This window comes from Seriola aureovittata, chromosome 11, assembly GCF_021018895.1.
Source record: "Seriola aureovittata isolate HTS-2021-v1 ecotype China chromosome 11, ASM2101889v1, whole genome shotgun sequence".
Classification (NCBI taxonomy): domain Eukaryota; kingdom Metazoa; phylum Chordata; class Actinopteri; order Carangiformes; family Carangidae; genus Seriola; species Seriola aureovittata.
This window is the reverse complement of record NC_079374.1, coordinates 933,482-958,297: the sequence shown is the minus strand read 5'-3', so window position 1 is coordinate 958,297 and position 24,816 is coordinate 933,482. Positions and strand designations below refer to the sequence as shown.

At 43.3% G+C, this 24,816-nt stretch overlaps 1 protein-coding gene across 1 annotated transcript in view; it reads right to left on the bottom strand.

Annotated features, from left to right (window-relative positions):
• The window catches only part of ttn.2 (titin, tandem duplicate 2), a 195,437-nt gene that overhangs the window by 144,254 nt on the left and 26,367 nt on the right, over nt 1-24,816 (bottom strand). The window contains exons 41-54 of the mRNA XM_056389502.1: nt 24,241-24,627; nt 22,391-22,441; nt 6,493-10,317; nt 5,434-5,712; nt 4,642-5,205; nt 4,102-4,383; nt 3,727-4,005; nt 3,354-3,635; nt 2,988-3,266; nt 2,533-2,820; nt 2,148-2,426; nt 1,743-2,024; nt 1,257-1,535; nt 418-696 (exon numbers count right to left, since the gene is read on the bottom strand). Of these exons, the coding sequence (XP_056245477.1) occupies nt 418-696; nt 1,257-1,535; nt 1,743-2,024; nt 2,148-2,426; nt 2,533-2,820; nt 2,988-3,266; nt 3,354-3,635; nt 3,727-4,005; nt 4,102-4,383; nt 4,642-5,205; nt 5,434-5,712; nt 6,493-10,317; nt 22,391-22,441; nt 24,241-24,627 (7,635 nt within the window). The remainder of the gene's footprint in view (nt 1-417; nt 697-1,256; nt 1,536-1,742; nt 2,025-2,147; nt 2,427-2,532; nt 2,821-2,987; nt 3,267-3,353; nt 3,636-3,726; nt 4,006-4,101; nt 4,384-4,641; nt 5,206-5,433; nt 5,713-6,492; nt 10,318-22,390; nt 22,442-24,240; nt 24,628-24,816) is intronic.

Genomic DNA, 24,816 nt, shown 5'->3' with positions numbered 1-24,816 from the left:
ATAAGGTCATAAAATGATCATGTGAAAAACAGTTATTTCCAATCAGTGGTCAATGTTAAATCCATCACTTGATGGGGACCAATAAAACATTCCCTGCAGCCTGGACTATACTGTATGTATGTATGTAGACATTATTCATGTTAATTAGATGGACAGAAATGGCAGATGCTAATAAAGTGTTTAAGTCAAATGTCATAAAATAGTAACTTGGGAGCTTGTACATCTGAACCATTACTATTTTACCACTGGTATTTTACAGGTTGGTAGCCATTTGATGGAAACCTCCTGCTAATAAACTTAGAAATGTGTGACTTCATGAGTTGATAAAGATCACCTGAACGCACCACTGGAAAGATTCAAACTAGGATACAAACAGAGTTTATTTTCAAATGCGAGTCATTGAGTACTTTAACCAACCTTTGACTGTCAACACAGCAGAGCACATTTGGCTCCCAGCCTGATTCTGCACCTGGCAAGAGTATTTGCCGCCATGTTTGCTCTGTAAATTGGTGATGTGCAGCAGAGCAGTCCTGTTCTCATGTGTAATCTGAATGTTTTCGGCCTCTTTGAGCTCATGGTTGTCTTTAAGCCAGGACACAGTCATGGGCTCTGAGCCCTTCAGTGTGCACTGCAGAGAAACCTCGCTACCCACCAACGAACTGAGTTTCTCCAGCTTTTGCACAAATGATGGTGGTTCTACAAGGAAAAAATTCAGATTCATGTTATTGGCCTCTATGAAATGTTAGCCTTTCAAAGTCAGACATCATTCTGCAAGTTCAGTCTTTGCTACGCAGTCTAAGTCTTGAAACCATCTACTGTGGATCTAATGAACCTTACGTTTTGGGCCGATCAGAGAGCTTCGATGAGTATTCATATAGTCAATATCTCGTCTGGTCTGGACTTAAATTATGCTTTGTATACTGACACCTGAATTAGTAGATGTATTTCTTCCTCAAGTGGATCAAGAAATTGATTTTATTGTTGAGTATTGTGATGTAGGAAAGGTAACCCTATACACATACACAACCTGGGCTGTATAAAAAAACTGACCTGACTTGACTTGATTTAATGTTGCTGTATCTGTGAAGTTCACAAGAAATAAAGTAGCCTTGAGCAATTGCATGTTGAGGGTTGCCAGACCAGAATGAGTAAAGAGGGACCTGTATTGTAGCTTAAAAAGCAGACTGAAAATGCAGATTTATAAGTGTGAGCAAAAAAAGTTGATTTAAAGATAAATCCATAGCATCTAAACAAACCTTTTAGTGTTACTTGACAATCACAGGAGGCCTTCCCTACTTCATTCTCAACAGTACACTGGTACAAGCCAACATCCCCTGCCTCTACTGCCAGCACCTGCAGGGCTACCAGGTCATCTTTCACCGTAATCCTGTGTCTCTTGTCATTCCTAATTAGCTTTGTGTTTTTATAAAACGAAACAGTGAAAGGGGCAGAACCAGTGACTTGGCCTTCCAGCATCATCTCAGAACCTTTCACCACATCTTTGGGCTCCAAGCTACGCATAAACAATGGTGGTTCTAGAAGAAAACAACAAGCGTGTGAGCGCATTACAATGGAGTACACATACAAATGATAATGCCAAAAAGTCAAAATGAAAGAATTCACTGGAGTTTTACTGGGAAGCTGAAGGTGAGTTTTTCTGAATTACTTCTTGAAATCACTGAAAAGCTCAAGAAAAGCAGGTAAGGTTCCAGTGTGAGGAGAAGCATCTGTACTAAACCCACCTTTGACTGTAACTGTGCTGCTGCAGCGGTCACTACCAGCCTCGCTGGATGCCACACAGACATAATCTCCACTATCTCCTACTGTACAATCAACCATTTCCAGGGATGCTATTAAGTCAGTTACGGCCATTGTGTATTTAGGACTGGAGCTGATCTCCATCTCATCTTTGAACCACTTTAAACTGATGACAGGGCTGCCTGTCACTTTGCACTCCAGTCTGGCAGTGTCACCGCTGGTGACGAGCTTGGTCGCCTCAAGCTTCCTCACAAACACAGGAGGTTCTGAGAGAAGAGGTTAACATTCATTATCAGACAGAAGACATGTTAGTAAGAAAAGACATGTGGATGTCACCAAAAAATTTTGAGACATTTTCATGCAGCTACACACAATACTGAAGATGGCACCTTTCACAAAGAGCACTGTGGTGCAATCCACCTTCCCAGCATCGTTGGATACTTGGCAAGTGTATTTAGCGGAATCACTGGGTTTCACAGAGTGAATCTCCAAAGAGCTTGAGGAGGCATCTTTCTTTATGAAATATGTGCCTCCAGTTACAATCTCTTTTTCCTCTCTGAACCACTTAACAGCCAAAGGAGCTGTTCCAGTGAAGGCTGCTTTGAAGGAAACAGTGGTTCCTGGTATAACATCCTGGTTGTCTGGTTTCACGGTGAACACTGGGGGCTCTGGGGGCCATCAATAAAAAAAATTGCATTTCATATTAGCATGAAATCATCATCAATCAAGGATTGCGACAACAAAGAAACACGACATAAGGTAAGCGTTCATAACCTTTGACATAGAGCGTGCTGCTGGTTTCTTTAAAGCCAGCTGAATTGGTGGCTCTGCATTTGTAAACTCCAGAATCCGCCTTCTCCAGCCGAATAATTCTCAGGGTAGCAGAGTTGTCTTTGAATTCAGGCTGGAATTTGGATCCAGACACAATCTCCTGGTCATCTTTGAACCAAGCTATGGTCATGGGTTGTGACCCAGACACCTTACAATCCATGGAGACGTCATTACCAATATTACCATCGACTCTTTTCAGGGACTTGGTGAAAGTTGGAGGCATTATCCGATCTGATTGTTGAAGAAAAAAACATCTCATGCATTAACAGTTTCATACTGTTTTAAAAAAGAATAAGTAACAAGAATTACTAAAGTTACTAGCTTATACTTGCAATATTTCATTCATTTGTAAAACAGCAAAAGCATTATAAAATGTTAGAGAAACAGAAACAGCTAACCTAAGACAGTGACTGAGCATGTGCACTGGTCTTTTCCAACTTTATTCGACACATCTATCTTGTACTCTGAAGTGTCTCCTTTTTCTGCCGTAAGAATCTTCATGGTGGCAATATTGTCCTTCAGAGTCATCTTATATTTACGGCCACTGATCATTTCCTTCCCATCTTTAAACCATTTCACTTTGAGTTCTGGGCTTCCAGAAAGTGTGCACTCCAATGTGGCTGAATCCCCTGCAGTCACACTAATGGATTCTGTAGGTTCTACAATTCTGGCAGGTTCTGGGACAAGATAAACCCATTAGTTATTAAGATGTAAGAATTTGGACACAAGAACTCGATATGCCTGCATCAAAGATGTCATCTGACCTTGCACAGTCAAGGTGGCTTCACATTTTTGTTGCCCAGCCTCGTTCTCAGCTTGGCACAAATACTTCCCGCCATGGCTGATGGCCACTGTTGTTATCGACAAGCTAGCAACATTGTTCTCAAATACCACCTTGATATTTGGATCATCATCTCTCAGTATTTCAGAGTCTTTCATCCATTTAACAGTGATGGGAGCTGAGCCCTTAATGGTTCCTTGTAGTTTTACTATACTTCCCAGCACTGCTGTAGCACTCTCAACCCTCTTTGAAAAAGTTGGGGGCTCTATGAAAACAGATTACAAGTTAAAACTGAGTCTGAAGCACAAGATTAAACCTCAGTTTATAACAGTTTCATTAAACTCAGATTTACTAACCTTTAAGTTTTGCTAAGGCCTTAGTGGTGACTTTCCCCACATCATTGGTTATGACACACTGATAATCTCCAACATCTGCACTTTCAAAGGTCTGGATCTCCAGCCTTGACAAGGACTCTTGGAAGATTATTTTATATTTCTGATCACTGGTGATTGCTTTTTTATTCTTTAACCAGCTTATTTCAAAAGGAGCTGTTCCTGTGATCTCGCACTCCAGCTGAGCTGCTGTTCCCTTCACTGCCTCTAGTGTCCGTAGCTCTTTTCTAATAGATGGTGGCTCTGGGTGTGAAAAGAGTAAGTAAAGTTTTTGCAATTAATACCAAAAGTTTTCTGAACCGAACAATGAGTGTAAAGTAAATGCAATATTTGACAAACCTTTAACAGCTATAAGGGTGTTGCAGCTCTCGCTGCCAGCATTATTTGACACCTCACAGGTGTAACTCCCACTGTCTGTGACCATAAGATTCATTATCTCCAAAGTAGCAACTCCATTCTTGAAAGAGATTTTATATTTTTCTCCATCACTGAGCTCTCTCTCATTCCAGAACCAGTGGATGTGAAGTTCGGGTGAGCCTTTAATGGAGCACTGTAAGCGAGCAGCTATTCCCTGTTTCCATGTAATTTTAGGTTCCATTTTCTTGACAAAGGTAGGGGGCTCTGAAAGGAGTATTTAGTTCAAAAACACCAAGATTTTCAAACATTATCAAAAGAGAGACAGTCACAAAACAAAGGAACCAAGACAGAAGAGTCCGAAAAAGAGATGCAAACGGAAAGGCAAGAAAATAGCAGTGCATAGTGTTAGCATCAGCTTGCAGTTGGCTGAAAACAGTTGTCAGCAATAACCCACCAGCTCATTTCATGGGATATATGTTTTTATCAAATCTACTGGAAAGATCATTGTTCTCAAGATCTTACCTTGAACTGTAACCACAGCCTCACAGGATGAGCTCCCAGCCTCATTAGCGGCTGTGCACACATATTTCCCAGAGTCCTTCAGTTTGGACTTGGGTATCTCAAGAACAGCCACCTTGTCCTCAAAGGACAGTTTACACTCCATGCTCTGGTGGACTTTTTTGCCATCCCTGGTCCAGGTGACGGTCACACCAGTGTCCTCATCCACTTGGCACTCCAGCCTCAGCGGGTCATTAATAGCAGCTGACGCTGGCTCAATGATCTTAACAAAGCTGGGCTTGTTGATAACCTTGAGTTCTGTGGTGAATGTAGCAGTGCCGACACTGTTGGAGGCCTTGCATAGGAACACTCCCTGATCAGTCAGCTCAAGACTTTTAATGTGAAGAGAATATTTGTTCTTTTCACATTTCATGACATAGTTCCCTTCAGAAGAGATGGCTATGTTGTCCTTGTGCCAGACAACTTCCATTGGTGAGGATCCAGTGAGTGTGCACTGGAACACAGCTTGTTTGCCCACATATAAAGTCATTGGGTCTGGTTTTGATACAAATACCGGTGGGTACATTTCTATGGAGAGCAGGTAAAACATGAAAAAAGGTTGAATAAATTCTTTAAAAAGAGGAAAAAAACAACACCAAAATAAAATCCCAACTTGTTGATCAATGTAGGTTTATCCACATTGCACCATAATAATTCAAAGTAAAACAAAGTGCAAATGTGTATATAATTCTCTCTCTCTCAAACATACATATAGATAAAGCGATAATTTAAAAGGAGGTCCCACTGGGGTCTTACCGGTAACAATGAGCGAGGCAGTGCAGCTGTCGGTGCCATGCTGGTTTGAAGCCTTGCAGGTGTATTCACCACTGTCCGCTTTGACTGGGTTCAGAAGCTCCAGAGAGGAAGTGGTGTGGCGGCTGAGGATCCGATACTTCTCGCCCTGTCTGATCTCAATGCCAGACTTGAACCACTTGAAGGTCACACTTGGAGCATCCTCAATCTCACATTCGAACTTGGCGTGGCCGCCAATGTTTATCTCCAGAGGTGTGATTTTCTGCCTAAAGACAGGTGGCACTGAGGCACACGCAGACAAAATAAAAGGTAAATGTTAGCAATGGAATCTATGAAACTTTTGTAAAAAAAAAATTTAAAAACTGACAGAAAAGAAATGATGGAATGTACAACAATGGTGGAAGGCAAATCAGGAGTGACTGTGAAGGAGAAAAATAGCAAGAACATTAGCCCCATGGTTTCACAAAAAGCTGCCTGAAAGAAGATGCTATCACTGTACATGACTCTCATGGGGCTAGCGTTCCAGCTAAATGGAGGAGAAAGAAAGGGTTTGTGAAAGATGGAGTAATGTCAAGTTGAAGCCCTGAAAGCATGCAGAGAGATATTGCAGATATGGAGAGAATGAACCTCAGAGAATGTGACAGATCATGGGTTTAAAACAAAGGAACCTGTTGCCATCGACATGCCAAATGACCATGGAAAGATCATGAAAGTTGCCTAAAGGCCAGGACCATCACAACCATTAAAGCAAGATGCTTAAGGTCTACAGAGCCATAAGCTAAACTTTCATGGCTGTAACAGTTCTGGTCTTTAGGCAGTTTTTGACCATAAAGTGACATGGAACAAACAAGACATGGTGAGTTAGTACCATCCAGTGCCCTGCCGAAGTTGCTCATGCCGAGCTATGAAATGAATATAGAGACGAAAGTGAAACTGTGACAAATGCATCATTTTATGTGAAGACATAGGTCTTGAATGAGCCAATTCATGTGAATGATTAGTGATTCTCAGAGAAGATGGATGAGTGAATGAATGATACATTAATTTTTCCTGTTGTCAAACCTCTTGAGACCACAGTGAGCCTTGAAGATGTTGTAGTCCTGCCAGCTTCATTCTCAGCTTCACAAACATATTCTCCTTGATGCCTCTCCTTGACAATTTTGTTGATAACCAATGTGTATGTGTCATGGTCTTTGGAACACTTGAACTCTTTGCCAGATTTCAACAATTGTCCATTGAAAAACCAGTTTACTTTTGTAACATACTTAATGGTGGTGCTAAAGGTTACTTTACTACCTTCTTCGATAGATAAGTCTTCAAGGGAGGTGACTATTACAGGGTATTCTCTCTGTTCTGGCCTAGATACTGTGATCTCCTCCTTGAAGATCTCCTCCCTGTGCTCCTTCTGGATGCTGACATCCACTGCCTGTTCGGTGGGGACTGTGGTAGGAGGCAGGGAAGTGGTAACAATAGCCGCTCCTAGATCTTTTTCTTGGCTTTTCAGTGTCACTGACCTCACCTCCTGCCTCGACACCTGGACCGACTGCTCAAAAGCCATGTGAGCCTCAGTGGAAATTTTGATATGGGAAGAGATGGATTGTTCCATCTTTGCTGCTTTGGATTCCTGCACCACAACCTTTTGCCCAGCTGCAGCATGTTCAACTTCCATTTTAGACTCTGTCTTGAGTGCAGCAGCATGAGATTTAATGGCAGTGAAATCCACTGTACTCTCTGCCACATTAACTGTCTCTACCATGGATGACAACATTTGCTTAGAGGAGGCTGAAGTGACCTGCGCCCTTTGAGGTTTGTCTAGCTGCATAGTGCCCGGCTGTTCTGAAGTAAGAACATGGGCCTCTTGGTACACTATGGAGTGGAAAGCTGCCTGCAGTTCAGTTCTGAGGTCAGCTGTCCGAGGGTATTCACCCTCAAAAGCCAGAGTGATCTCCATGGGGGCACCTGTTGTTGTGATGAGGTATGTGAACATGGCCCGTTTGGGCTCTCTTTGAACCTTGACCTCTTGTACTTCTACAGCCTGTAACCTGCCTACAACATCAGCCAGTAACACTGGCTGGTCACTGGCCACAGCAGACTGTAAGGCATCTCTGAGCTGACGGCGTATATTCAGACTGGATGGTTTAGGGATCTGAATCAAAAACGTCATCTCTTTGGGAAGAGCTGTGCTGTCTTTTGATTCTGATGCCAAAAGGGACAGTTTTGGCTGCGTGGTTGCGACGACTTTAGTAGACTCAGACTTGGTGATCTCCTGAGAGATTTCACCCATGAGCACTCGCTTCTCATCCATCACTATCGACTGCCTGACTGACTGGCCTTCCTGGATCTGAACAGCAAAGTCCTGTTCTGCTGCCTCTAGAACGACACTACTCTCAGTGGAGATCTCCTTCTCCTCAATCTGGATTGGCTCAGTGGAAACTTTTGGTTCTACAGCCATTTGACAAGTGAATTTATCCACGGCTGTAAGACTCTGTGTGTGACCTTCCTCTAAGGCCTGACTTTCTGCCACACTGGTGACATGCATCACATTCCAGCGATCCTCCTTTTGCACCAAGGCCCGCTGCTGTTTGACATCAGTTGTAACTGGCGTCTCTTTTGGCAGCTGCATAGGCTGGTAGGAGAGCTGGAGGATGTTTTGAGGCCTGGGCTCAGTTCGAGGGTGAGACTGAACTCCAGTCACAGACAAATCCAACTCTGTGTGGTAATCTGCTGTGAGCTCCCTTCTCTCCTCGGAGATGGCTGCATGGCTCCTTGTCTTTTCTTGTTTCTGTGCTGCCACCTGCTGGTCGGGCTTCTCAATTAAGAGAATACCCTCTTTGGGTAGCGCCTCCACAGGTTGGGTTGACTGGAGATGCAGAAGAGTAGGGGCCTCTTTCTGGGGCTGAATGGCCATGGTGCTAGCCTTGGACTCAAACTCTGATGTGTCCTCACAAACTACTGTCCTCTGCTCATCCTGGCTAACAGTGTGAAGCAGAGTGGGACTCTTCCGAGTTCCTGCCTGCTCTGGTGCTGGTTTCTCACAGGTGAAGCTACTCTCAGATGGAAGTAAGTCCTGGTCTGTGATAACCTGCAGGTGCAACACCTGCTCCCCTTCTACTTGTGACTGAATGGACATGGCACTGTCCAGACTTGGCAGCTGCTGAGTAGGCTCAGCCTGTAGCATTTGCTTCTCTTCAGCCATTAGCGCTGCCTTCATCATTTTATCCTTAGAGAGACGGGCTATCTCCTCAGCAGGCCTTTGCATGGAGAACTTAGTCTCCTTGGAAAGAGTCTGTTTGGACTCACTGACTGAGGCCAAGATGGGTTTGTGCTGTTCTTTTCCAATGGAAGACTTCACAGCAGAATCTGCTGTTGCTAGTTCAGTTGTGTGGCCCTCTGCAAGCACACGTTTTTCTGCAGACTGGGCTGAGTATAAAATCTTAACACCTTCCTTAACCTTGTAACCCTTCTCCTCCTGTGGTTTGGGGATGTCCTGAGACTGCTCTTTCAGGATGGACAGTTGTGACTCGACCTGATGCCCACTGACGAGATGTTTAGGTTCTGAAGTGGGTCTGACCATAGCAGACTTCCTGTCAGCCAGAGCCTCTGTGCTAACACTAGAGAGTGGTGTGAACTCCTCAGCAACAGCTGACATCACCTTTGACCTCTTTTCTCTAGCCACCTGAAGCTCAATGACCTCAGGGCTTTGAATGCGATCACAGTGCTGTTCTGTGAGGTCTTGACTCTCTTCGACAGACGATGTAAACGCTGCCATATGGAGCTGTTTTGCAGGAACAGCTGAAACCTGAGGTGGATGGGTAGGAACCATTGACACTCTCTCCTCTATCTCATGAGACTGAAGCACTGCTGCCTGGTGGGTCAAATGCTCACGATGAACAGTTGCAGCAGAGATATCAAGGTCTCTAAGGGAGCCCACTTGCTCACTGGGAATTATCTGCCGGTCCTCAGTGCCGATGGTATAAACCATCTGATCTGACCTAGCCCTGTCCTGGCCTGGGAGGCTGACCTGGTACAAGCGAGACTCGGTTGCCTGTTCTGTCATTGAAACCTTGTAGCCTTTCTTCTGAACCACTGTCATCTGCTCCTGTTTGTGGGAAACAGAGACTGATTCCCTAAACACAACAAGCTCAGCACCACAAGACGCCTCCCCAAATGGGTTGGAGGCCTTACATGTATACAAACCACTGTCTTCCTGTTTGACACTCTTCATATTGATGAAGCCAGATCCATCTGGGTTAGCTATAATGATACAGTTTCTACTGGGCTGGATCTGGAAAGCACCTTTGAACCACTTTACATCAGGGATTGGATCACCGCTGGCTTTGTAATTAAAATAAACCTCTCCTCCTTCTGAGCACCTCACAGGCTGGATCTGAACAGTGAAAGTAGGAGGCTGACCTGTGACCTTAAACATCTTCTCAACCCATTTCTCTGCCTGGCTAACATCAGGCTTTTTCACTTCAAGGTACGTGGTGCATGTTGTCTTGCCAAATCTGTTGGTGGCAGTGCAAGAGTACTCACCCTGAACCTCAGATGTGACCTTGGTGATTACTAAAGTGTATTCCTCCCTCTCCTCTATTAGCTTATACATAGAGGAGGTCTTAAGTATTGTTCCATTGTGAGACCATTGAACAGTTGGCTTTGGAAAGCCGGACACTTTGACGGTAAACCTGGCTGTTTCCCCACTGGTTACAGCTGCTGGGGAGAGCTGGCTAAGGAAAACTGGTTTTTCTTTCTTCTTCTCTAAAGTGGAAGAGTAACGTTTGGACTCTGGCTTGAATTCAAGTGTTTTTGTTTTCTTTGGTAACTGGACACCAGTGTAGTAGGTTTCCTCTTGTTCTTCGACAGTGGTGATGGTGGTGCTACAATGCTCTGTCAGGAAATATTGAGTAAGACTGATAACAATATCCAAACGACAAAACCTATGATATTAACAGTGAATTCATAAAAGCAGATATTAGGGCTGTCCTTCACAACAGAAATTCTTAGTCGACTAATGGTCATAGGATTATTTTCCAAACACTCATTAAGTTGAGTAAATGAGGAACTCTGATTAGTATTATTAGCCCTCTGCAGGTGATTGCGGCAAATCTTTTAGAATCTGGCAAAGTAAAAACCTTTTACAAGTTCATTTCTAATCCACATTACAGGAAAAAATACACATTACATTACAAACATCCTAATTACCTGTTTATCGACTAAGTGATTTAAAAAGGACAGCCCTACTATATACTAAAATATGTGACAAAAATATTAACATATTAACAGTGACGTAATATTTTTAACAGTGAATTGATTTATGTAAAAAACACTTTTTGCTAAAAATCAAGAGAATGACCTAAACATGGACAAAGAGAAGAAGAGTGTTTTCCCCGAAACGAATAGATGATTCTCTGATCTTTTCACAGCTGAATAAAGTGATTTATTTCTCTGGTTATTTGTTTCCATTTTTTTTTATATCATATTCAGAATCAGAAAGGTTGGTGTTATTTCTCTTTTAATTCCTAAGTTTTGCTTTTAGTTTTCTTCAGTTACTTATGGATTTCATTATAATTATTAAACCTAAATAGACCAAATAACCATTTGAATCTCATACAGAAGTAAACAAATAGTCACGATATTCTCATATGCTGATAACATGAACATGTGTAATAGATGGGATGCACATTGACGTCACACATCATGTACATCCCATCTATTACAGTTAAACTTTTAAGGTGAAAAATGACCAAGGCGTATTGTTCAGTATCCATCCCAAATCAGGAAATGTATTGGCACCGATATTAAAAATGTTCAAGTGATTCCAGGTTTTACACAATGTAGGTAATTTTTAGACACGTATTTTATCCTGTTAATTTGACAATCGACAAATGGAATTGTTTAAAACAAACAAAAACAAAAAAAAAACAAATCAAGCTCAGACTTCAACTTTAGATGATCAAATATTTTATTATATAAACTCTGAGACAAACCAACATGATGTCTGTACAAATAAACCAACTCAATGCTGATTTCTTTTGGCTTATTTTACTGATAACCACTACTCATACACCCCTAAAATTACACATATTTACAAGACATCAAAACTTATATTTAAATTTAAAAAAAGTTTCACAGTATTATCCATTTTTAAAATTATTCATCAATCAACTTACTCTACTATGAATTACCAACTTCTTTTAAGATCCTAAAAATATCTTTCACAAGCAGCAAAAACTCTGACACAAACACAAAAAACCAAAACAAAATACGGCCACAACATTGCACACAAACAAGTGAATCATTTCAAGTAAGCAATATGACAATATATTCTTGATAGTTTCAAGATTTTTGATAGGATCACTGTTAAAATATAAATTTTTTAGTTATAAGGACTGAGACTATTTTTCATATTGATGAGAAAAAAACTGATAAGTGAAATACATAGTACTTTTAAGATCTATTTTTTATTATTATTCAAACACTGCAGTGACTGAACTGACACCAAACATTTTTTTAGTTTCGCTCAACACCCAGGTGACATTACTAATACATTTTTGGTTGCTATTTTTTCAGTTTCTCTACATGGCATGTAGTAGATGGGTTATTTCACATCTACTTATCATACATAAATGAACTGTTAAAACATATGCAACATATTATGATAAGTTTGTCCTGAATTATTGATTCCTTTAATTCCAGTCCCAGTCCAAATAATTATGGGTGGTGAATGACTTTGATTGTATTCTTGTATTTCATGTTCAATACAAATTAATTTTTTAGTTACCTCTCAGTGAAATCATTACCTTGGCTTTGCAGCTTCACACAAACACTTACCGTCACTACTTCAACAAAAAATTGTCAATGATATGTATTTCGCCAAATGTTTGGCGTATATGAGATGTTTGCTTCACACATACCTAATATTCCGAGTTGGTGGTGCAAACTGATGTGAACACCGCAATGTTAAAAACGGACTGGTAAAATTTTTCTTTAAGTGCACAACTTTGGATAAAACACAACAGATGCAGCAAACATAAATATATTTTTTTCTACCAAAACTTAAAATAAAACTGTTGAGTTTTAAATGAACAATTTACCAGCACACTGACCTGCTGACAGTACTCAACCGTTTTATTTTTTTCTAGATGATATTTTCATCACTGACAAACTTACGATGAACATGTACACACCTACATTCACCTACATTACTCAAGGCTGGTTGCCCAAAGGTAACATAATATTTCCTACTGAGTCTGGCCAATCTTAGCTAACGTGGGTTAGACAAACAAAAGTAATAACTGACTAATTCAATCCGAAAGAGTTCGAAGATAACCTGGGGGCTGAGTGGCTAACTATAAGTTGTGTTTTAGTGGCAGCACTAAACCACACCGAACTGAGAAAATGAGGAAAACTTAATGTTTTTAGACAGCTCATAAATGTGACAACATTTTCTGTTTATTTTAGGTTTTTGCTTCACTCATCTAGGTTTCCCAGTAAAGCAGTTAAAGCTTGTAGAAGTTGCTTGGTCAGCCATGTTACTTTCAAATTCTTAAGAGAGTTGAAATTGGATAGTAAGTTTATCTTTGAGCAACCAGCCCCAGACCTTCAACTCCTAAAACACCTTCAGCAGTGCTGTAGTTTCAACGCACCCAGCTGTGTTTTGGATTATGCACTTGTACTCACCAGCATCACTCTGGGTCACATTAGTAATGAGCAGATTGAAATGGCCCGTGGTTTTCTCCTGGATTATACATCTGCTGTCTGCGACGCGATCTCCATCTTTGTACCACTCTGCGGTGGGGTTTGGCTTACCACTAACCAGACACTGGAGGATAACAGGTGTCCCTACTGCTGCTGTGACGTTGGTCAGTGGGATGACACATTTAGGGGCTGTCTCAGTCACCTGGAACTGGAAGCTACACATATCAGAGGACTTCCCTTTGAACTCTACCTTATCATCTTTTGCTGGTTCAGCAAACACATCAAAATTGATGCTTACATATTTTTCTCCCTGTTCACTCATTTCGTTGTCAGTGTTGGCCACCAGTCTGACTGCTCGCTGCGACTCATCTGCCTCTTGCTCAAACTCAAACTCAAGCTCAATTTCTGACACCTGTTCACCATCAAACGATGTGTTGCCAACCATCAAGTCGAACTTCTGTGGTTGAACTTTGGCACTTCCAAGAGACACAGCGGTCAACTCCCTGCCTCTAGTCTTCCCTGAGAAAGTCTTGGCACTTAACACCACCACGGAGGCCCTACACAGAGTCTCCCCAACAACGTTAATAGCTCTGCAGGTATACACTCCGCTATCCTGTGTTGACACTTTACAGATCTTCAGGAAGTGGTTGTCTCCATCGGATGAGTGCAAGTATTTCTTGTTATTGTGAGGAACTTTTTTGTCACCTTTGAACCAGGACACAATGGGAGATGGAATTCCCATCAGTGAGCACTCAAACATGACTGTGGTTCCCTCTGGGGCCTCCATGTCACAGATGGGATTAATGAACCTTGGAGGCATCTCAGTGACCTCAAAAGCTATTTTCAACTCATCATGCTCCTGGGTGACAAAGTCCACAGCACCCTCCTCATAAATGCTCGGTAACACATCCAAAGATATGATCATGCTCTTGTTGTCAGCTGTGTACTCGGGAATGGTGATGATCTTAACCTGTTTCTCAAATTCTTTCACCTCGTTTTCATCCAATTCTACTTCAAGCAGAATCTCCTGAGGGGATGGAGAGCGAGAAGAATCATCTTCCTCCACATCAAACTCCATCACATGCTGGTGAGTGACAGCAGGTGGGGCAGGCATGAACCTCACTTCCTGTGATACAACTACCACTAATGCAACACTTCTGGCTTCCCCAACATAGTTCACAGCCTCGCATATATACTCTCCCTGGTCTGCTTTAGTGACATTGTGAATTGTAAGTGAGATGGTATCGCCATCTCTCTCCATTTTAACTCTGTCATCTGCCACCAGTTGGGTTTTGTTGCAGAACCACTTCACATCAGGGGAAGGTAGGCCAAACACCTCAGCACAGAATGTTAGCGAGTCATTTTCAAAGACTCTCTTCTTAATGAGAGGTTTGAGGAAGGCGGGAGGAATTCCCTGCACTTTCTCCTGTAGGCCTGTAGACCCTCTACCCCTGGTGAGGAATTGATTCTCGTCCACATTTATTCCAAGAGGTGTCGTTTCAATGCCCTCATCAGCAGGAGATGTCAGGAATTGAAGGGGTGAGAAGAACCTCTCGCTGGAGATTCCTGTCGAGGGTCTCTGGTGTTCTACAGGGGAGAAGGGATACTCTTGAGGAGTCATAAACCCACCTGGTGCATCAGAACTGGGAGTATGGAAGGACATGGGAGACTTGGGAGTGTGGAAGGACTCTGCAATTGGCTGTGAGACCTCAGTAGACGAGCCTGGGGTGTAGAACCTCTCAGCTACCTCAGCTATCTCTTCGCTCAAAGTGCTGCCAATCTCTATGGACATCTCAGACTCAGGGGACAGTGGCCTTCCCCAGTCAGTTGGAGGGTTGTAGTAGTCGTAAACAGCACTGAAAGTTACCTCCTCTTCCTCCATGGGGCTAACTGCTGCTGCTGCTACCCCAGCTTCAGCTGCTGAGGCCCTGTCTGAACTACGTCTTTCCTGTCCCTGGACAACAGCATCCACAGGCAGACTGAGTGGTTTAATTCTTCCAACCATGTCTACTTTAGGCTTGACAATAAGCGGTTTATGTTCTGCCTTCACATGGCCATCTTCACCCATGATTTGTATATGAGGGTCAACTACGTCATCAGCCACCATTCCCTCTGCCACTTTTATTACATCAGCCTGGGAGTCCGGCATACTGAGGAAGACGCCGCTGTCCAAAGAGGGCTCTGGAATGGAAATCTGCTCGCTCCTTGCATGTTTGTCCAAAGAGAGTTCTGGGATTGAAATCAACTCCTCACCCGCAAGTTCTAACTCGTCACTCATATGCTGCAACCCAGACATGAGAGCGTATCCCTCAGTACTTCCTTTAACATCTTGTTTTTCCACTTCTGTCAACCCCTCCACAACACTAGCCCCACTAACGATTTCAGGCCTTGCAGGTGCACTTTGCTTGTCAGGTTTGAAAGATTCAGAAATTCTTTTAGGCTTTACAACCTCCTCAGCTAGAGCTGAAGTTCTGACGGAGCGTTTCACTGCAGGAACTTTTTCTGACTGGAATTGGATGAAGCTGCTACTTCTATCAAACTGTGTAGGCACAGTGCCCTCTCTTACCATCTCCCCTTCACCTGCCTCCCCTTGTACAGGTAAACAAACAGGTTTCTGTGGCTTAGGCCTGACCAGCTCTGGAGACTCCTTAACATCCTCTACAAACTGTTTAACTGCACTATGGCTTTCCTCGAAAACTGCCCCCTCTTCAACATCACAAGGTACCACACAGATGTCACTGCCTTCCTCCCTGGGGGAGGTAAACTGTGAGGTCTTAGAAGAGACAGATTTGGATCCTACAGGAATAGTTTGAGTGCCATCAGGTAGAGGTTTAGGTGCAATTATTTGTTCCTGCGTGTCAGGGGAACTGGCCACCACTGGTATAAACTCTTCAGGGAAAAATGTTTCTATTCTCTGCTCCTCCGGAGAGGTGGGAGTCATTAAAGCAACTGGAGAGTCTGACTCAAAAGCTTGTTTAATCTTAGAAACTTTTATCACAGCAGCAGAAGCCTGCAGACCACAGCCGGATAAAGCTGGAGGCTCTCTAGAGACACTAGGTCTGGACTTTATGGCTTTGGCTGCTACCTCTGAAGGCGCTTGGGGGAGAGACTTAGTATAAGTGATGCCAGCTTTGTGGAATACATCATCCTCAACAACACCACCTCTCTTTGAAAACTGCACAGGCTCTTCAACTTGAAATGACACATCAGAGATGCTTGTCACCTCTCCCAACCTATTTCTAGCAACACATTTGTACACTCCAGCATCAGTGTATGTAAAACTGTTGATATACAGCCTATACACTTTATCGTCTACCTCAACTCTGTATTTCCCGCCCGTGAGTTCGAGGCGAATATCATTACAATACCATTCAACTTCTGCGGCAGGTTCACCTGTAATGACACACTCTAATACAGCAGTGTTGTCTTCAGAGCATGTGATATTCTCTAATTCGCTGATGACATGAGGAGCTTCACCGACCACATCAAAGGAGAAAGTGAATTTATGTTTGACAGTCTGAGAGGCTCCCTCATCACTCGGCACGCCCGAAGGGTTCTCTGTAAAAGCCTGAGGTTTGTCATCAGTATTTTCCTCTGTCATCTCAGGGACAGGTGTGGGAGCAGTAATTCTGATTTCTACAGCTGAGGAGCTGAAAGATTCATCCGAGCAGTGGCGCCTGTGGATCACTGCCTGAGGCACCTGTAGCGTTGCCTTCCCCGACTCCATGTAGGACTGAAGTTCCTCCTCCATCAGGCTCTCTTGGTTTTCTTCACCCTTGTCTATCTCTTCTGTAACCACCACTTCCTGTGTGGCACCTGTCCTTCTCACCACCTTTTTGTCTGAGATCTCGAGAGTGGCGGTACAGATGGATTTGCCATGTTTATTAGTTATGACACAGTCATATGTCCCCTCGTGGTCTGTGGTTGGATAGAAGATAGTGAGTGTAGACTTGTTAGATTTGCTTATGATATCATAGTCAAAGTTGTGGGCTAATGGGTGGCCATCTTTGAGCCAAGTGACTGTGGGCAGAGGGTCACCATTGAACTGGCAAGTAAACTCTGACATCTCACCGATTTTTACTTTAACTGAAGACATTTCTTTCACAAATACTGGACGGGAGCCTCTGGCACTTGTAACCCCTTCTTTTACCGTCTTAGACTCTTGACTTTGGTAAACTCCCTCTTTGAAATTTGACTCCTCTTGGACTCTATCCTCCTTCTTCCTTGTAGCTCCAAGTTCATGAATTTCAGCACTCATCTCATCACCCTGTTGTGATCTTAGCAAATCTTCATGTCTTTCCTCTCTCCTCACACCTGCGAAACCCTTCTGTTGTCTCCATTCGCTGGTCTCTCTCGTAGATCCTAATTCCTCTCTCATCCCTCTCTCCCCTCTCATGTCTGATTGGAAGCGTTGACTGCTGGATTTATCAGCAGACATACTGTATTCCTCCCTGCTCCACCTCCTCTCTGTCGCTTTTTCCACAGACTCTTGTGGTCTACGGCATGGGGAGCGTCTCCTGACTGAGGAAAATTCTTGGGAAGGCTTATGAGGACTCTCCCCCTGAGGTGCACTAGTAAATTGGGTCGGAGAGTATCTCTGAACCGGTGAAGCTTCAAGACCCATGGTGTCTTTTAGAGGAGTAGTTTTTAAATCATAGGATCTTTCAACAGGCGCACCTGCATGGTGCGGTAAAGCAGGATGCGTAGGAGAATACCTCGTTATAAAAGAAGACTCATGAGGAGATGGTTCGCACCCAGCGGCAGGAGGTGAAGGTTTTTTTGTTGGTAAGGCTTCACCAGCAAGCGATGTATGTGGAGATCGAGGGTCAGTGGGATCAATTTCATGAGATATGCCACCATGATAGGGTTCACTATCAAATGGTGAGATGGTCTCAAATGGCAACCTAGAGCCAGACTGTTTGCTTTGACTGTCCAAAGCCCACTCAGACTCCAGTTCAGCTACTTCCTCTTGTTCGACAACATCTTGTTGCCATTTCAAGATGCGCTGAGCCAGTGCTTCCTCCTCACTTACAAAGTACTCGCTGTCCCTTTGCAACCTAGTTTCACGCCCCTCTGTTGGCAGCTCGCCAGCAGGTGGCCACTGCAGGGTCTCACCCTGCTGATCTTGGAAACCAGCAGGGACTGACTCACTTGAAAGGAACTTCTCTTTGGCCGTTTTACCTGGTGAAGTTTTTCTGCTGCGCACAACTTCATTTTGTGGAATTGATTCTAAAGCAGAAGCCTCCGCAACATTTCTTCCAACCTCAGAGGTTCTCTCTGCCTGTAATGGTGAGTAACCCTCCACCCAGTCCGACTCTAGCTTCACAGCTTGCTCTTGTTCCATCAGAACATCCTGTTGCCATTTCATTATCCGCTGAGTTAAGGCCTCCTCTTCACTGACAAACTTCTCACTCTCATTCTTCAGTTCAGAGATGTTCTCCCTTGAAAGCTGGAGCTCACGCTCTTCTCTTGTTTTCTCAAACAACATTTTCTCTGTTCTGGGTTTCGTTCTAGGTGATGACTCAGCTTTTTCTTCTTCTGCTCTAGCTTTAATTCTGGGTGACTTTTGTGACAACATGACTGTGATTTCATCCTGTTCTACTCTACTTTTTACTTTAGGTGACTTAGGGGTTGACGTGGTAGCGTGGCTTTCTCTTTTCTCCCCCACCTCCTGCTGGGTGTAAACGTTCCCCTCAGGAGCCATAAACTGAGTCTCTGCCACCAGAGGCAGATCAGTTTCAGGGTGGAATGTCTCCTCTTCTGAAATTTGCATGCCTTGCTGCCATTTCCTGATCCGCAGGGCGAGGAGTTTCTCCTCACACTCCATCCGATCAGCTTCTAGGCTCCTCTCATACTGAGCCCTCAAAGACTCCCCTGCACTCTCCTCTTCATATGGCTCAACTGTTTCTGTTGCTAAGCCGAGTGGTGACGATCTTTCTGGCCGTGGTCTGGGTGTCTCTCGAAGTACGTCCTCTGCTCTGGTTTTTGTTCTGGGTGACAACTCTGCTTCTACTTCTGTAGCTCTAGCTTTTATTCTGGGGGATTTTTGCACTTGCATGGGCGATGCTTCACCTTCTGTTTTTGCTAATCTGGTATCCATTGTGGCTGACTTTGCAGGCAAGGAGAGGGACGTTTCCACTTCTCCTCTGGCTTTTACTTTCGGTGACTTGGGTGTTGATGCAATTGCAAACTCTGGATCTACCAACCTTGCCTTCATTCTTGGTGATTTACGGAACGAGGAGGGCATGGCCTCAGTTTCAACAATTGCTCTTTTCTCTATCATTTCCTGTTGGGTGTAAATGTGCCCCTCAGGCTCCATGTACTGTGTCTCTGATGGCATGGGCAGATCAGTGTCAGGGTGAAATGTCTCCTCCTCTGATGCCCTACTTCCTTGCTGCCATTTCCTGATCCGCAAGGCGAGAAGTTTCTCCTCACACTCCATCCGTTCAGCTTCCAGGCTCTTCTCATACTGAGCCCTCAAAGACTCCCCTGCACTCTCCTCTTCATACGGCTCTACTGTTTCTGTTTTTTCTTCTGGTGTAAGTGATCCTCTAAGGAACTTCTCCCTGGTAGATGTGACGAGATGTTCCCTGCTTTCAGTGTACGCTGCAGTTCCTGGATATGCTGTTGTTTCAGAGTATGGGGCTTCAGGCTTTTCAGCGTCCACCTTGTGGTCAGCAACAACACTGTGACGCTGCATCATTCTCACATCTGCCTGATTTTCATCAACATCTTTACCCTCCAGTGACTGAGAATATTTTTCACCTGATTTTCTCTCTGTGGGTTCCAGCAGTGTATCAACCAACTCACCTCTCATGATCTGAATGGCCCTGGTTCTGGACTGAGGCTCAAATGAATGCCTCACACGAGGCTGAGAGGGATCCCCGCTTGAGGTTTTACCTTGAAACTCCCTATGGCTCTCCCCCACATCTAAAGTTCGATTGAAATGCTGGACATCAGGCAGCGAGGCAGGCTTCACTCTGAGCCTCTCAACATAATCAGCATAGCTGGACTCACTGGCAACTGATTCTAACTCAAACTCAGACGATGACATGGTACAGATAGAAAGTCTCTTCTTCTGTTTTACAGCTTTTTGGAGTGTAGTAAGTTTTGTTCTTACCTCGTTGTGAAGGCTCTCGGTGTCGCTGAATCTTTCGCTGTACCTGTCGCTGCACCTGTCGCTAAATTTGTCACTGAACCTAGCACCGGTGCGCCGGTCACAGTAAATATCACTGAATCTGTCATTAAAGCGCTCAGACCTGTCAAACATGAGGGGAGGGGACGGGGCACGCTCAGAGGCAGTTTCCAAACGTTTAGACTCTTTCTCTGACACTTTCTCTTTTGAATGGGAACCAGACCGAAAGTACACAGTACGCACCAAAGAGTTCTTAGACCGAGATCTTCCCTGATGGACTTTGGACATCTTGTCAAATGGAGAGCCAACACACCTGAGCTCAACTCTAATCTTCCTATCTTTCCTCTGCTCTGCCATGGTGTCTATGCTTTCATGGGCTTTGGCAGAGCGTTTAACAAAGCCCAGGTAGTTGGCGGACTGCTCTTCCCTCAGTGACACCAAAAGTGATGCTGTGGACTCGGCAGAACCCTCTGTGTTTATTGCCATGACCTTATAACTGCCTGAGTCCTTCTCTTTGATACTGTCAATAACCAGACTGGTAGTGTGCATGTGCATTTTGCTGTCAGAGCAGATCCTACGTCTACGCTCTTTAGGAATAGATCTGTTATTATGAAACCAGAGGATAGTAGGCGGCGGGCAAGCGACTAGTTTACACTTTAACTCAACTGCTTCCCCCTCCAGGACGGATTGGAACTTGAGTTTCTTGGTGAAAGACGGTTTGATGTTGTCCGTCCACGAGGTGATGGAGGAGGTTCTGCTGGAGCAGCGATTGGCTGACACCAGGCCATGATCCAGGAAGTCCTCGGTGTCGGAGAAGGCTCCTCTCAGCTGTCGAGCACCGGTGACCTCTGCGCTGCTGTGCAGTGTTCCTTCTTTGCTTTCATGATAAAACAGCTCTGAAAAAAGAAACAGACAACTGTCAGAACAACACAGCCTCCAGGGGTAAAAAAGAGAAAAGGATTTGAATGAATCATTAATGGAAATATTAAATGCATGCTGGGAGTCACAATGCTATAAGAAATAATTTCACTCACCATATTTGTTCGAATAAACGCAAGACTTGATTCTTTTTATTAGAAACCTGCAGGAAGTTTTGATCCTTCGTCTGTGGAAATTTCTTCAAAACATAAATTATTTAATATTATTAAAAAAATGCATATTTCCAAGATGGGCTGCTAACATTCGCTCGTTTAACTTTTTGATAATTGCTTTGGCTTTTTACTAGAATATTCCTTACCTGACTTGCAGACAGGAGAATAAACGCCCTTTCTAATCCTTAAACTTAACAGGAAATAAATGATGCAGAAGTATCTATGAGAAGCAAAGCTCTCCAGAAAAAATATATTATTCCAAAACTTTAACAAATGAAGCTGGAAAATTGGGTGAGAAGGCGTTTATTCGAACTAATATAGTTTACTGGTGTTATTTAGAATGCAAACCACAGGAATCACATCCCACTATCTGCAAGCCAGGCTAAGAAATATTTTGCAGGAGGAAGGTATCAGTTCCAGATGCAGTAAACCTCCATATCTTTTAAAGGGCATTTCAAATCCGTAAGCTTTAAAAGATACATATCCTGCGCCTTTTCTGGGAAAAGATCAGAGGAACCTTCATGCCAAAATGAAACGCACTTTTGGATGCAAACCGCCACTGTCAAAAACCGGTACAAGCAAGTTGTATCAGTGCTCGTCTGGGGGAAACCATGGAATATTATCAAAGTGAAGCAGGTAGAAAAATACAGACCATAGGAACTTTCTATCAAGACACATAAAGATGACATGCAACCGTGGAAATTCAAAGATCATTTAAAGGGACAGTTCAACATAATGACATATTTACAAAGTATAAAAGTAGTCTGTGAATGCAGGCCAACTGTAATCCAAATAATCCATAAAACATGCACCCACACATCTGCTTTTTATCCATTTTTTCTAAACAGTATCTCCACTTAAAAAACATATTCAATGAGCCAAAGTTTGGATCAGAGTTCACCGCTGACAGACTACTTTCACAGTAAAGAAAAAAATCAATCAAGTGAAACAGAAATGTGGTCAAACTGTCTCTTTTCCACTCTGCTTGGCAATAATCTGCTGTTTGTGATGTATATGAAAGTTGATGTGACCTTACCTTTGACTTCTTCCTCAATCTTGGCTTCGATCTGCTCTCTCACATGAGCCACTGTGAAGGAAAGAGTGGAGACGTTTAGCAGACTATTCCCACGAAGGACAGATCCAGTGAGGATCCAGTGACTCTCTTAAAGACAGGACCTCCACCTCTCTCAGTTTTTCTTTGCTGGACTCAAATGTATTTCCCTTCTGTGTTTGATTCCATCACAGTTGGACTGTGATTTGAGGAAACTTAAATTATACTTGCTCAAAACATTTAATTTAACAAAACTTAAAAACTCAAGAACTACAGCTCTGAAGTGGAGTTAAAACCATGAGTGTTTCTGATCTGCTATTTTTTATATTTAAATATCTAATTATACATATTATATTATTTATCTTTTTTAAGTATTTGATATTGTCATTTTGCAGTTACTGCTAATTTCCCCACTGTGGGACTAATAGAGGATTATTTTATCTCTTAATTGGCTTAAACTGATTTGTACAGCAGATGATTCATGATTCATCAACATTAGCACTGAAGTGCAATGATAACTTCATTTCACTCTGACAATGGACAAAAATAACAGGATATAAATGCAAAAGGCAAGTAGATTTGAGTCCATTTAGTCTGAGTTAAGCGAGGCTAGAGTTTGAGGTGTAAACGCAGAACATCTGTAAGAACAAGGTGAAAAACAGTGACAAGGAACAGAAACAAGTAATACAGACACTACACGACTCAGACAAAGAAAGGTTTGAGTTTCCTGGAGGATGGAGGGACAACAGAGGTTATACATGTGAGTTTCATGCATTTCCCAGAGTTTTTCCTGTGCAGGACAAGAGAGGAGGGTGAGGAGGAGGGAGAGGTGAGTTTGCTCCTGGGGGGATGAGGATGAAGGTGAGGAGAAAGAGGAGGTGATAATCCAATGATTCAACCCGGAGGACTGGAGGTCTCTCTGGAACAGTGGGGTTAGTCGGATGTGGAGAAGGGCTGAGGGATGTCCCAATCACGTTTTCCTTATTTTCCAGGGTCACTTTAAGAACATCTGTCGCAGTCCGAGGATACTTGAACAATTAAATATCCTGTAGAAATGCATAACTTATCCATCAGAGAGGACTGACACATTGTTTTTAACTGTAGGATCTGATCAGTTTATATTTATTATACATTAAAGAAATGTTTGAGTTATGAGTTTATATAAAGGTCAAAACCTGGTATATGGCTGGACTGCTTATGGTCAAATCATGATTTTATAACCGTGACGTTGTCTGACAAAATCACCAAACACATAAATTAAAGACGTGGCATTCAGCTGCCCAATGGTGTAAATATGATCACTCAGTCAGTCAGTCAGTCATTCAGGGCTGGACACTCCGTCGCTGTCCAGCCAAAAAAGAGGGAAAGTGAAATATCTAATTGATATTGACCAGCAGTGAGTTAGTGAAATGCTGCAGGTGTCTCTTTCTTTTTTTCAGGAAACAAACGATGTGATCATCCAGGACGGGAGGACGACCTGTTGTGTCCTTCGCAGCAACCAATAATCAAGCTAGACTGAATTTGTGACGTAAACAGCAACACGTCAACATCAACTGATCGTTCCTGTCAGTGATGCTTCCGTTTCTATCGCCTTCGATTAAAGGTTCTGCTCCACTTCCTTGAACAATAGTTTTTTATGTGTTTGTTAATTTATTTTTCTCATTTTTGATTCTATATTCACAAAACAATATTAAGGGGGTTTAAAAATCTGATAGTGATCTTGTGGTTGGTTTGGGACATCCCTTCAAGAGTTTTGACTAGAGACAGAAGAGGAGGTGAATTAATCGGGTTGTGTCAGAGGGAATCTGGACGCAGCCGACGGATCCAGCAGTTACCTTCTTCTTCTCCTCTGGTAATGGTGAGGGTGGCTGAGCACGTGGCCTCTCCAGCGTTATTGGCCGCCCTGCAGGTGTACTGCCCCGCATGCTCAGAGAAAGCATCGACTATGATGAGCGTGGCGGTGTTCGTCACCTCGTCGAAGTGAAACACCACGTTTTTGGTGGGCCGAACCGGCTGTCGGTTATGGAACCAGCTAATCTCTGGCTTCGGCATGCCGGATACGCATGCATGAAAGCGGGCCACCTCCCCGTGTGGGACCATGCAGCTTGTGATAGGATGGATGAAAACAGGCTTTTGGCCAATGGAAGGTTTCTTTATACTGGTGAGGCTGGTGGAGACGTGCCACTGATTCTCAGCAGGACAGTCCACTGTTTGTTTTTGCCCTGAAAGGAAGCATGTTTTTGTTGACTTCATGTGCTTCATTCGATTTACATTCATCCCAGTCAACACAGATTGGTCCATTTTCAGTTTGAAAAAACACTCTGCTGCTCATCTGCTACTAAGAGACTTTTCTCACTAGCAAACCACAGAGACACAAACAACCACAAAGAGACACAAACAACCACAAAGAG